Source organism: Ruditapes philippinarum, unplaced genomic scaffold (assembly GCF_026571515.1).
Source record: "Ruditapes philippinarum isolate M1 unplaced genomic scaffold, ASM2657151v2 ctg4188_1_1_1_1, whole genome shotgun sequence".
Taxonomy (NCBI): domain Eukaryota; kingdom Metazoa; phylum Mollusca; class Bivalvia; order Venerida; family Veneridae; genus Ruditapes; species Ruditapes philippinarum.
Genome location: NW_026860841.1, coordinates 21,167 through 35,242, shown reverse-complemented (window position 1 = coordinate 35,242; position 14,076 = coordinate 21,167). Strand labels below are relative to the sequence as shown.

Here is a 14,076-nt window from a genome sequence, read left to right as displayed (position 1 = left end):
TTAAACCACCAACAGAAGAAGCGTCTGCAATTCAAGACCTCGAAAATTCCGTCGCCGTCAATGAGTGGATGAACAGAAACAAGTTGAAAATGAATACCATAAAGACTGAGTTTATTTTGTATATAAGCCGTCAACAATTAGAGACGTGTAGCACAAAGAAATTGATACTAGAATTTGTGGTGATTAGATCGAATCCCAACAATGTTAAGCCTATCATGGTGCCTTCTTAGATTTCAAAGAACATAGCAAACGAAAATTTAAAACTGCTATGCTTAACTATTTTAAGATCAAGAGCATTCGGCAGTATTTGTCTTCTGATGCCACTGAAACACTTGTTTTATCTCTTGTAATATCTCACCTAGACTCTTGCTATATTGAAATGTGTACAGTATAAACATGTGTGCTTAATACTAAAAAAATCAAAACTTGATAGTCTCAAGAAAGCACTTTTCGATTAACACCAGTAAATATGATGATAACCAAATTGCCAATCATACCATAGGAAAAAACTTCATCATGAGATTACTTGCATTATGAGAGTATACCTCTGTAAATGCAAAAGGACTGGTTACTTCTGCAGAAACTGAAATATTGCATATGATATAACTGGAAATGTTTCCCTTTTTTGATAACTAAAAGATATAAACGCTCGCTAAATTTAATTGCCAATGGCAAGATTGCATGTAATAAGTATCATAATGTGTGTGTGGAACAACATATGGATCTGTATATGCCAGTATTCCCCACCTTTACTGATCTCTCTCTGTTGTAAAAACCATTGAAACCTCTAATTGTACACATTGTCCGTCCATGATTACCATGAAAGCTTGTAATATGAAGATGCTGTAGTTAGAGGGGGTCTTTTTTAAGTTTACTAGTTTCCTTGACATGTATAAATCTGTGTAAAGAATGAAGTGTGATTGACAACAGCCAAGAACATATTGTAACATTCTTTTCTCCATAATATATACAAATACATTGTAGATTTCCAGGCCATAGTATTTTTTTAATTCCAGGTGCACAATGCATTGCAAGTTCTCATTCAAATTATAAAAATCAATTCAAATTCTTGCTAATCTGGAAAGCAGTTTGTATGGAGATGTAAATCTATTTTGGGAACAAATCAAATATTTTGACAATACAAAAATGACTTGTCTACCAACAGTATATAATCATACTGCTGGCAAAGGTTAATCACTTGCAGTTCCAGGAGGTTAAGGGTAATTTCTACAAAGGTCACTTAATATCTAATGACTACTCAATATCTAGGGATTAAATAAATTTTGTCTTGAGAAATAATGGAAAATAATCATGTGGCCACGAAGCTTATCTCTGACCACTGGGTATTGTTAAGACAAGTATAAGTGTAGCTTGACCTCTGCACAATTTTACCTTCTTCTGTTATCATCTCATAGTTTCAAAGAAAGAAAGAAACAATCAGGTAATTTTAAATAACATTTTCTATTCAACATCATTCTCACAAAGTACTTCTTTTAAAAGGAGTCAATATCATCACAAAATATTATCAACACTTTGTCTGTTCTTCCATTCTGCACAAAAAAAACAACATTAAATGAGAGAAAACATTAAAGTATATTCCAATGCCTGTCAATAAAAAAATGATATAAAATTCCACAATTTCATAATATAATAAATATCTTTCACATGTTTTCTTTTTCTTCAATTTATTTTCCTAAGACCTAAAAATTATCACTTTTAACCAACAATAAGTAGTTGATCTTCAAACTGATAGAATGGAACTTCCAAGTTCAGAGGTGCGGGGCCTTTCCTGATTCTTCCTGCAGCGTCATAGTGGGATCCGTGGCATGGACAATAGTAACCGCCGAAGTCACCTGCATCAGCTACTGGCACACACCCTAAAATGTAAGAAAAATTTTGTTTGTATATCCCTAAACCTGATGAATTTGTGTTATTATTTATCCCTGCTTTGAGTTTCAAATAGTTTATTTGAAGTTTAAACATGGATTTCAATATTAAAGTACAGAGTAATAGAGCTACAAATCGCCCCATTAAAGCAAAAAGGTACCAAGTGACATTTTCATGTTTTCGAGAAAATCGCGTTTAAAGATTTGAAGTTCCATATCAAATCAGGTTTTTACAACATGGCAAAGAAACTTCACATATATTTAGATAATATTTGAATGTACATGCTCAAAAAGTTGGAAAGCTTATATATTACTAATTAGTGATAATTAATCAATTAAAGGAAATGGTTCCTTTTTGCACTAATAAGTATTTTAACCGACAAATGCAAGAAGGTACCATATGATCGCTTGGCCCCTTTTTGCATTGTATGATTTTTAACATTTGCTGTCGAATATATCAAACAAGGGGGCCATGATGGCCCTGAGGTCGCTCACCTGTATATAGGCCCCCCCACCCCCCCCCCCCAAACGTTGCAGGGCCAATTTAACCAAAGGGCTTTTATTTGCACAAACTTGGTAGACACCCATAAGAAGATGTTTCATGCTAAACATCTAAGCTCTAGCTCATTGGGCTATTTAAAAGAAGATTTTTTTTAAGTTTTTACTATACACATATAGTTAAAAACAATGACACCCCTGGGGCCGGGCCAGTTATGACCCCAGGGTTTTTATTTGAACAAACTTGGTAGACACTTACTAGAATATGTTTCATGCCTAATATCTAAACTCTAGCTATTTGGGTTTTTTCAAAGAAGATTTTAAGTTTTTGCTATACACATATAAGGAAAATCAATGACCCCGGGGCGGGGCCAATTTTGACCCAAGGTCTTTTATTTGAACAAACTTTGTAGACACTCACTAAAAGATGTTTCATGCTTAATATCTTAACTCTAGCTATTTGGGTTTTTTCAAAAAAGATTTTTTAAGTTTTTGCTATACACATATAAGGAAAATCAATGACCCCCGGGGCGGGGCCAATTTTGACCCCAGGGCTTTTATTTGAACAAACTTGGTAGACACCTATTAGAACATGTTTGATGCTAAATATCTTAACCATAGCTCTTTGAGTTCTTTAAAAGAAGATTTTTTAAGTTTTTACTATATGCATATATAGGGAAAATCAATGACCCCCGGGGCGGGGTCAATTTTGACCCCAGGGCTTTTATTTGAACAAACTTGGTAGACACTAATTAGAACATGTTTCATGCTAAATATCTTAGATCTAACTCTTTTGGTTCTTTAAAAGAAGATTTTTTAAGTTTTTACTATATGCATATAGGGAAAATCAATTACCCCCTGGGGCGGGGCCAATTTTGACCCCAGGGCTTTTCTTTGAACAAACTTGGTAGACACCTATTAGAACATGTTTGATGCTCAATATCTTAGCCATAGCTCTTTGAGTTCTTTAAAAGAAGATTTTTTAAGTTTTTACTATATGCATATAGGGAAAATCAAAAATTACAGTTTTATTCTACAATCATACAAATAATAATATGAAATTCTTGTGTTTTCAGTAAACGTCTGATACAACTATCACACTGCATGCTTTGAAAGTCTTCCTCTGTGATCAATCTCAATGCCTATGTCAAAATCTCTTACATTCTTAGTCAAAATCAGAATCATTCTCTTCCGATTCGATTGTGACATAACCCTTTTCTTTCTTGTATGTTGGCTAAGTGGCATTATATTTATGGAACTCTTTTGGGATAATTTCCTTTGCACACAAAGTAACCAAGTCATTTTTCTTTTGAAAAGAAACTGACCGTTTGGTATCATAACTTCATATCTTGTTCACTATTTGTCCACTGATTCTTTCTTTCTGTCTAGATTCTGTATTCTGAACTTCTATTTCCATAAAATCTTCAGCATTGAAACTGTAATTTACAAATACTGTCTTTGGGTTTTCCTTTGGTACCTTTATCCATTTTACCTGTAGTCATTTTACTCTTTGTCCTTCAATGTATGTTTTGAGTCTCGGACACTGTTTTTCAATGAAGTATTTGAAATCAAAAACATGGTTATATTTCATTGGCACAGCAATGTATGGCTGTGATTTTCTGACCAGTGATATAAGAGAACACAACTGAATGATACATAATTATACAGGAGTTATTTTCTTTGCCCTTTCAAGAGTAAAATTGTCACTCCATCTGTGAGTGACCCGATACAAGAAATTTGTGATGATCTATCTTAAACTTGGAACTTGTGATAATATAAAAGAAGAGACGCAGCTACGAATCAATTTCTGTTTTGTCCCCCGTATGGATCTGAAAAATATATGACTTATTTGACATTACCACTCTGGCAAGTAGAAAAGGGTTTTTTTTATTAAGCAGGAAGCTATTTCACATGCCTCTATTTGCAGTTGGTTTTATCCCATACATGAAATACAACATTTTTGTCTCATAAGGAATACACTGTCAAGTTGTGTAGCAACAGTTTTCTTGAATAGTAAAGCTCACTCACTAATGAGCAAGGGGTTGTTACAACGGCCTTGAGATTAAAGCATGCAACATAAACGCATGTGTCACCTTTTGCTCCAACTTTATTTTTAACCTTTTCTTCTTGTGAATTTTCCTTCTGTTTTTGATGTTCAATATATTTGTCCTTGATCGTGCCATCTAGTGTGCCTACTGCCTTTTTCTATTGTACAGTGTATATAATGAACATTGGTCTTTTTGGGGGTTTGGAAAATGATTGGTTGTAATTTTCACAAAAGATCTTCCTATATGTATGTTGCTTAACAGGTTTTATTTCCCTTCGTTTCACATTCAATGGTTTACAGTTTCCACATCTTTTTAATGTTTTAGTCATAGTCATGAGATAGGTATTGTTTCTTTCAGTTTTTTCTTGTATTGTATTCCATTTTAGGAAATTACTCTTTATGCTGTTTTACTAATTTTAGTGTATCATAATCATAGTCTAGTTTATTTGCAGATGTACACTTCCCTGCCATGTTTCTCCTTCCATATACACCATGTATCTTGTTGGCAAGAGTATAGTCAATTACTTTTCTTTTTTCATCCACGTTTTTGTGAAGAAGTCATTTATACATCATTATCTTCACACTGTTATCATTTCTCAATTTAAAACAGAAACAATAATCTGGGATATATTGTTATATTTGATGTCCTTATCAATATCTAGATTGTGTATTCATTAAAAAGCTAAAAGGTACCAAGCAAACAATTTAATATATAAAATAATCATAAGGGTCGTAAATTCTTTGTGTGCAGAAAGGGACCATGTGACACATGGTTCCTTTTTCCTTTCAAATAAGTGCTCAAAACTTATATAGTCATTCAATGCAAAAAGGTACTATGTGACGCTTGGTACCTTTTTGCTTAAACTGGTATACATATGGTACCTTTTTGCATTACTAAATGGGAAAATATTGACATTGTACCTTTTTACATAACCTTATATGTCTGTAAATAAACATGATACTACAGAGATATTTTTACAGATTAAAGATAACAGTAAAACATAATGAAAAATGTTAAAAAGGCATTTTTGGCCAAAATGTCGCTTGGTACCTTTTTGCTTTAATGGGGCGAAATGGTACAACACTATAGTGCCTGGTCAGATTACTGTCCTAACGGTATCTGTTCATCGGCCGGCATGGAGCACTGGATAATACAAATGCCATGTCAGAAAATATTTCTTGCATAAAGTCTACCACACTTGAATTAATTTTTTTTCAATACAAAAACACATTCAAGAGCTTAGTCTTTGTTTAATGAGAGAAAAACAAACTACAGTGTAGAATATGCTAAAATATCAGGAACCACAAAATCAATTGTCCATATTGCCAAGGTTGTCCCACAGCCTTACGGACAAGTAGAAATTTTCAAGAATTTACTGTATTAATATCCTATGGACAACTTTACAAATGCTTTAGATAATAACAGGCAAGTAAGTCAAAATCAGATTTTGCTGCCCCTGAATATCATTTCTGTTAATTAAATAATTAATAAGTAAGTTGACATTCAAACTGCCATATGTTCAAATTTAACACTTTCTAAGAGGAAAATAAGATTACAACAAAATGACTCTGATAGACTCAAATACATTGTAATTTACTTTATTTCATGGAAAGTTGTTACAATTGGGTATTATTTCCAACTTTAACCTCCACAAACCAAAGGGTTATGTATGTAGCAGTATGCTATACACAGGGCGTCAAGTGAATTTCGGTCCTAAAAATATAGGACTTACCTCTGAAATATAGGACCATTTTCCCAGAAATATAGGAATATATAGGACAAGAAAAACGAAGAAATTCTGAACTTTAAAACCTCCTCCTCCACCCACGACACTCTCCTTTTCTTTACAAGTTACAACAGGTGTAATAACTTTCAATACTTCAATAAAATTATGACAATTAATAAAGTAACATACTTGGAAAACTAACATAAATCAGTAAATGAAGCACTAGGCACTGTTCTGTATTTGTGTCCATTCATATCATTATGCCAAAATACTTATTTTAATCATAGTGGGTAACTGTTAAGCTTATAATCATTTAACCAGAAATACTAACTACATTGGCCTACTGTAACATACATTTGACAACCTGTTTGATTAAGATGTTTGTGTTGCAACCATAAAAGGTCAAATGCTGTTAAATTAATCACACTTCTGCTTCTTCGAATGAGATGAATGGTGCACACTTTCTTCCCCAAATGACTTTGGTATGTAATACATCTTCATTAGGTAAAGCATAAGTTATTTTTGGTGAACCAACAGCAGTACCTGAGCTTCCTGACCTGACCTTTCACTCTCTGCTGTGTTTGAAGATGCGCTAGGCTGTACTTTGAATGTTAGTTTAGTCTGTTTTATTGAAAGAATTTACTCACTTAATTTCTTGTGTTGTGACCATTTCCCATGGTGAAGTATTTGATTAATTACACAGTACACTATTGTCACATTTGATTTCTGTCTTACAAAGGGTACACCTAACAATATGATCTGAACTACCTTTAACACACAATGACTGTATTACTTTTTTCAATTTGAATTTATTTCAGTTAACCACCGTTCCTGAAACTTTGTTTTATCCATAGGCATGTTTATCCTTGTTAATGATATACTATGCTCATCCTTGAGTAAAATATTTTAATCACAGAAATTTATTGAAATCCATGAAACTTTAACTTAAAAAATGAATGAACCATGTACGGGAAGCTATCTATTCAACAGGTCAAGTTGACCTTTTCTTTAAAAAAAACCTATAGTGTGAAGAATTTTAAACATTGCATAATTATCTACTTTGTTTGAAGTCAAAACATGTTTATTTTATATTTATAAAGAGACTGTGTAGCAATAATAAATATTTTCTAATATCAAATTTGAGCATAGGATATCTCATCCTGAAACAGAATACTTGTTAAAATATAGGACAGTTTCACCTGCAAAAAAGTTTGACTTCCCTCAAACAAACCCAAAAGGTAAAACTGGACTAGCTGAGCTGGGCAGGGTCACTACACTTAAAAAAAAGACGGATTTTGAAGTAAATGCTGCACATTATACAAACAGATGACACAAACTGCTTGTAATATACAGTACTGGGTTTGCTCCATAATCCAATATTTCTTGCTTACCCTTAAATATAGGAATTTATAGGAATTTCACAAAAATATTGGTATTTTCATGGAAATATAGGCAGTGTTCAATCTAGAACAAATTCCCAGGGGGCCTTCGGGCCAGTAAACTTTTCAAAAGGGGGTCATTTGAGAAAAAAGGGGGCCCGCACTTAAAAAAACATCAAATTAAAAAAAGGTATTGTATCTTTTAAGTTACTTGTTCACGTACCATATATAGACTAAAAACAATTGCAAAATTCGAAAACAATCAACTCACTAAAAAAATGACATTATTTTGACCATTTTTGAGAGTTCTGTTAGCGTTGATACAGGCTCAATTTTAAGAACTGATTTGTAAAGAAACGATGACATAATGTTCAAAGAAACATATTAATCTTATTTTAATGTTACCATGGATATTTGATAATAATGTTCAGTTTTTTAATCAGGGCCCGATACAAAATGTATATAAAAGAAAATCATATTTCCCAATTAGCTTTGTTGATGAAGACTATAAACTTACAATAGTCGCTAAAAACATTTACCCTTCTCAATATATCCAAACGAAAAACTAAGTGTCAACAGGTGCTAAGGTAATGTATATTGACATACCGGTACCTTTGATCTTTTGTCAGGGCAGCAGTTCTTACGTCACGTGTATTGATTAATGATATGCACAATGTTTTAGCGCCGACCAGCCAAAGACCAATCAAAGTTTATTTACTCAATTGTCAGACACCCCCTAGCCAATTGTGTTTGATTAGCTCCATCTTTAAGACTTTTTTAATTGGATGAAGGCGTGTTCGTAATAATTTATGCACACTTCTCTATAATTATCTCGCACTTTTCACAAATATATAGTTTTTTTTCCTCCGGAAAGTTATGACATATTTATTTGTTTTGACCGTGAAAAAACTATAACTGCACGCACGTATTGGATTATCTGTGACGATTTGTTTTGTTTATAAAAACTGTGACTCAAAAGTAAGTAATAGTTATGGTACGAAGAAAAAGTCTACATAGTATTTACAGACCCCGGCCGAGAGAGCGTAGCGATCAAGGTTTTAAAACTATCTTACTAACATGCTCTTGTTTTTCTATACAAACTTCAGTTTTGAATTCAGTATTTATTAATATTATTCACAAGAAACTTTTTTTATGTACTTATAATCAGGTTTAAGAAAGCATTCTAATGTCATTTAGGGCATTTTCTATGAGTGCGCCCATCGGGCCCACAGTTTAATTTGTTTTGCGCCGGCGGTCTTTTCAGGGGGTCAATGGCGCAATGGCGCGCTCTAGATTGAACACTGTATAGGAATTTATAGGAATTACTCCAAAATATAGGAATATATAGGAATTTATAGGAAACTTGACGCCCTGTATACATCATGTTTTACCCAGTTGGTTGGTTATTTTTAGAGAGTTTCTCCAAGATTTCAGTATAGCTCCCTTATAGGTGTCATGACAAATAAATTTGAACAACCTTATGAAGTTGAGCTAAAATTCTTAAATAGTTATCCTGCAAATGTGCAACTTAAAGATATCCAAATTATTTCTTTCCCTTATGACCAAGGGTATCTTCACTGAAAAATACAACTCATTAAAAAGAAAATATTGATATCAGAAGTTACTAAATAGTAAATTTGTTTGTTTGAATGCCCTTTGTATTTAAAACTTAGTAGAGCCACAGACCATCTGAAGATAGCTAGATAGCTTTCTAATATGTACATGAAAGAATCCAAAATCCCTCCAAGGATTTGTCCCCACAGAAGTGAGGGGTAAGTGATTTAGTCAGTGACTTTCACCACTTGGCTACTGAGACCCCTGTTATTAACTTATATAAATATACAACAAATATTTTACATGAATTCCTTACCTAAATGAGTGCATATTCCAAGACAGACCAGCCATTTAGGGTCTTGTACTCGGTCACTATCATGCTGGGGGTCCCTCAGTTCTGCCAGATTTACATTTTGTTCTGTCTCAATTTCTTCCGCTGTACGATGTCTTACAAACAATGGCTTTCCACGCCACTTAAATACCATATTTTTACCTTCCGGTATTTCAGATAAATTTATTTCTACCTTGGACAAGGCTAAAACATCCTTGGTAGTTGCTAAACTTGTTACCACCCTCTCCACTATAGTTTTTCCCATATAGATGCCTCCCAGCGCTCCAGCTATAGTGTACAAATAATTAAAATATTAAAACTTTATTATTGTTGTAAAAATAATTTATCAATTTCAATCCACTGTAACATTTACTTCTTTGTTATAAAAATAAAGTGGACAGTTAACTTTGATGCAGTTTCCAAAATATAAATGCATTAATAAACAGAATGGTAAAAGTACTCTCTTAGTACTCCATGAAACCCCCATGGCCCACAAAATAAACAACAGCAGCAAAATTTGCTGCCAAAAATCCTTTATAATAATCATTACTAACAAGAGAGTTAACAGCATAATGCTGGCTACTTTATGACAAATCTTCAATGAGTATTAAACACTGACTCACACTTTGTTACATAAGGTACATAATATATATTATATCTTATAAAGCATGAAATATCAATAAAAGTAATATCCTTTCATTCTGCAAACAACCTTTCAATTGGAATTTTTTCAGTTAATTTTCATGAAATTCAATGTGAATTATGCTTGCAATGACATTTGTTTTCAGAAAAAGTTGCAAGGTAAGGCTGGCATTTTGTAGATCTACTATCTAAGTTCATAAATCCTCATTCACATGAAAGAATTCCCATTTGAATACAAACTTGGGGCAAATTACTTTCGTCTGTAACTGATTACATAACAATTACTCCTTAAATTTATTTATTACAGTTACATTGGATTACTCTAATTTTTTCCAGGTTATTGATTGAATTACATTACTGTTACACGGATAATCATGATTACTTCCTATTTTTTCTTTTTATTTGGAAAAGGCAAAGGAAGCTACTTCTTAGTTTTAAGTTAACAATACATACTTATTATTTGTAAAAACTGAGGCCTAGCTGTTTCTCAATCTGTCTACTGTATTTAAAATTTGGGACTTGGGGGAAAAAAGTTTGTGCAAATTTAATATTTACTGCACATTCAATGTATGAAAGAATATATCACACTCATGTACTAATAGTAATACAAAGCAAACTTTTTTCACCTAAATTTCGTTCATGCGCTTACAACTTCATGTAATGATGTAGAACGCTGATGAGCTACACTTGTAGTCAATTCTGTACATTTGTTCATAATCAATTTACAAATTTAAAAAGGTTATTGCTTATAATCCTTTAACCTCTATAAATACTTTATGCATATATTATATTTAACATAGTTAATATAGAAGAATTTCAAATTGAATGTCCTAAAAAAAGGTAATTAACTTAGAGCACTAAAATAACTTTTTTCAAATAATATGCAATAGTGACATAAGCCTTGGTTCATTTGTGAAGATAACAAAAATATTAAGAAAATTATACCTCCAGCCATTACATATGAGAAGGTACGAGAGGGTGTTTCACTTCTGTTGACATCATGTTTGTCAATATTTCCCTTCTTTCTGTACACATCATAGTCTGGAAATTTGACATCAGTGTGTGAGAACCTCACTTGGCATGGACCTGTTAGCAATATAGCAAAAATATATACTTTCTTCTAGTTCTAAGTAAACATACTCCGGATTTGAAATATTTTGGGTTCTCCCAGCTAATCTGGGGATATAAACAATCTTTTTTTACATTAACAGCTTTTGAAAACAAGGGGCCATGATGGCCCTGAAATTGCTCACCTGTATATAGGCCCCTTGGCCAAGGCCAATTTTAAACCAGGGGCTTTTATTTGAACAAACTTGGTAGACACCCATTAGAAGATGTTTCATGATAAATATCTAAACTCTAGCTCTTTGGAGTGTTTATAAGAAGATTTTCAAGTTTTTACTATATACATATTGGGAAATTTAACAATGAACCCCCCCTTCTACCTAGGAGAGGCCAATTTAGACCTAAGGGGCTTTTATTTAAACAAACTTGGTAGACACTCGCTAGAAGATATTTCATGCTTAGTATCTTTGCTCTAGCTCTTTGGGTTTTTATAAAAAGACTTTTTTTTAAGTTTTTACTATATACATAAGGGAAAAACAATGACTCCCTGGGACTAGGCCAATTTTTACCCCAGGGCTTTTCTTTAAACAAACTTGATATATTCAAATCCAAATTTCTGCCTGCAGGACAGGGCGGACCGTGAGACAGGGCGGACCGTACCAGGGCGGACCGTGACTCGAGACTAGGCGGACCATATTTTGGGACAGGGCGGACCGTCACTTGAGACGAGGCGGACCGTGATTTAAAAAAGTATTTATATGTGGGTTAATGTAATAAGTATTAAGTTATTTGAGGTTTTTATTCTTCGTATTATAATTCAATGCAAATATAAAAGTGAAAATATAAAATAAGTTTTAAAAGTCCATGTGTAATTGTATATTAATTTGCTGAATGGATGATGTCACTCGAGACGAGGCTGACCGAGATTTAAAAAAGTATTTACAGTTTTTAATTGTGGACGATTTTGGTATTCTTTATAATATTTGAATCTAAACCTTTCTATGTAACATTATGTAACATTATATATACTGAACCAAAAAGAAACTTTCGCAAAGTATGTGCCAGTTGTTCAAGGGTATCACTTAGATGTAGACACTTGTATACATGTAGTAGCTTGTAAAACTCGTTTTGTTTGCAAAATCGGTCAGCTAATCCCCGTATAAAAGCCCGAGTAAAAATCGAGTTTCAAAAGGATTGAAAAACTGTATTAACATATCTACATTCAAACTTGGTTTTTTTTGTTTCAGTATATTAGAGTATATTTCTCAAGAAATTATTTGTAACTGCGTTGACTTACTAAGGTGATAATCGACCAATTATCGGCAGGGCCAAAACACCATGTTTGGGGAAGGGGCCTCAGCCTTTTTCTTGGGGAAAATATGCATGATTTTGGCATACTTTGGGAAAAGGGGTCTCAAATTTAACACAAAATTTTAACAAGTTCTTCAAAATAGAAAAGCAAAAAGAACTGGGAAATACTAATAAGGTAGTAAAATACCTTAATTCAACACCATCATTTAGTTTTGTTCTAAATTCTATGAGAAATTTCAAAAGACTGGGGAATTTTGAGGACCAAACTGGGGAAAAAAAGAGGCTAGTTTGGTTGGGGAAGCAGCCTATATTCGGCCTCTACAAAGAAGGGTTTTTTGGCCCTGATCGGGATGTTACAATGTCATTGTTTGTATAAGGCGCTAACGCTGCTAAAATTGATTAAACAATTAGACACATAAAAAACATATATTTTGTTGTACAATACACGAAATAACAATGATAACGAAACGAATTACATCACATTAAAATTATTTGCTATACAACACAATAACAAGAATGAAGTGACAATTTAAAGAACAAAACTCTTTTATCAAAATTACATAATAAGCACAGACACATGAAATAAAAGGAACACTGAAATAGAGTTAATAAACAATAAGACACATCAAAGGACTTTTAAAACTTACTGTATTTAATTTTTTTTTTATATTTGCATTGAAATATAAATACGAAGAACAAAAACATCAATAATTTAATTCCTTTATTACATTAGACCACATACAAATACTTATTATCACGGTCCGCCTCGTCTCGAGTGACGGTCCGCCCTGTCCCAAAATATGGTCCGCCTAGTCTTGAGACACGGTCCGCCCTGTCTCACAGTCCGCCCCGTCCGTAATTCCAAATTTCTTACCCTGTTGAAGTTCTATTCAACTCTTTAAAAATAAAATTGTCTCATAATTTTTAAAAAAAAGCTTCCTTTGCAAGGCAGATTACTTATCAAATAACGGTTTTGCAATAAGACATTGAAATAATAAGAAATTCCCAGAATTTACCTCCTATTTCAACAAAAGCAGCGATGCCAGAACTTGGTAAAGTTTGTTTCTTCGTAGGAAGGAATACATTACGTTTATATAAGTTTTTCTTTAAAATAACGGGTGCTGCTGAAGTCTTAGTACAATTTACAATCTGTGAAACTGCGGTAACACCCGCTGATTTCGGTATTGAAATCATTTTATTTTTCACAAACGTCCTACGACGGAAGAAGGTCAATTACTTGCGGCAAGGGGTCTCACTAAAAAGCGTCCCGAAGGATTTTAGCGTCCCGAAGCGTCCTGAAGCGTCCCGAAGCATTATTGTTAATTTAAACAGCCAGAAGGGTTATATTTATTATAAATGAGCTATATTATTATGTACTGAGGTATTTATGGTAGAAAAAAATATTCTTACTTATCATTTTTTCTATTTATATAAAAAAAACCTAACATACCTTCGACTCCCGTTCACTTGCTCAAAAACCACCGTATACCGACAAAGCGTCCGGAAGGTTTAATGTTTATCTAAACCAAAATTATTTTGAAATACTTCGTAATTTTAGTTAATGAAATAGTAATATAAGTAACAATAGCGAGAAAAAAATGTTTTCCATACATAAAATTATCTTTATAGCGCCCGA

General features: G+C 33.1%; 1 protein-coding gene across 1 annotated transcript; it reads right to left on the bottom strand.

The window, feature by feature from the left end:
* Positions 1–1,442: 1,442 nt before the first annotated feature.
* On the bottom strand, positions 1,443–13,682 carry LOC132713523 (cytochrome b-c1 complex subunit Rieske, mitochondrial-like). The gene is made up of 4 exons (XM_060696165.1): positions 13,457–13,682; positions 11,010–11,150; positions 9,408–9,710; positions 1,443–1,877 (listed from the first exon to the last, which is right to left on the bottom strand). The coding sequence occupies exons 1-4, from the start codon at positions 13,632–13,634 to the stop codon at positions 1,717–1,719; spliced, it is 783 nt and encodes a 260-aa protein (XP_060552148.1). The 5' UTR covers positions 13,635–13,682; the 3' UTR covers positions 1,443–1,716.
* Positions 13,683–14,076: the final 394 nt, after the last annotated feature.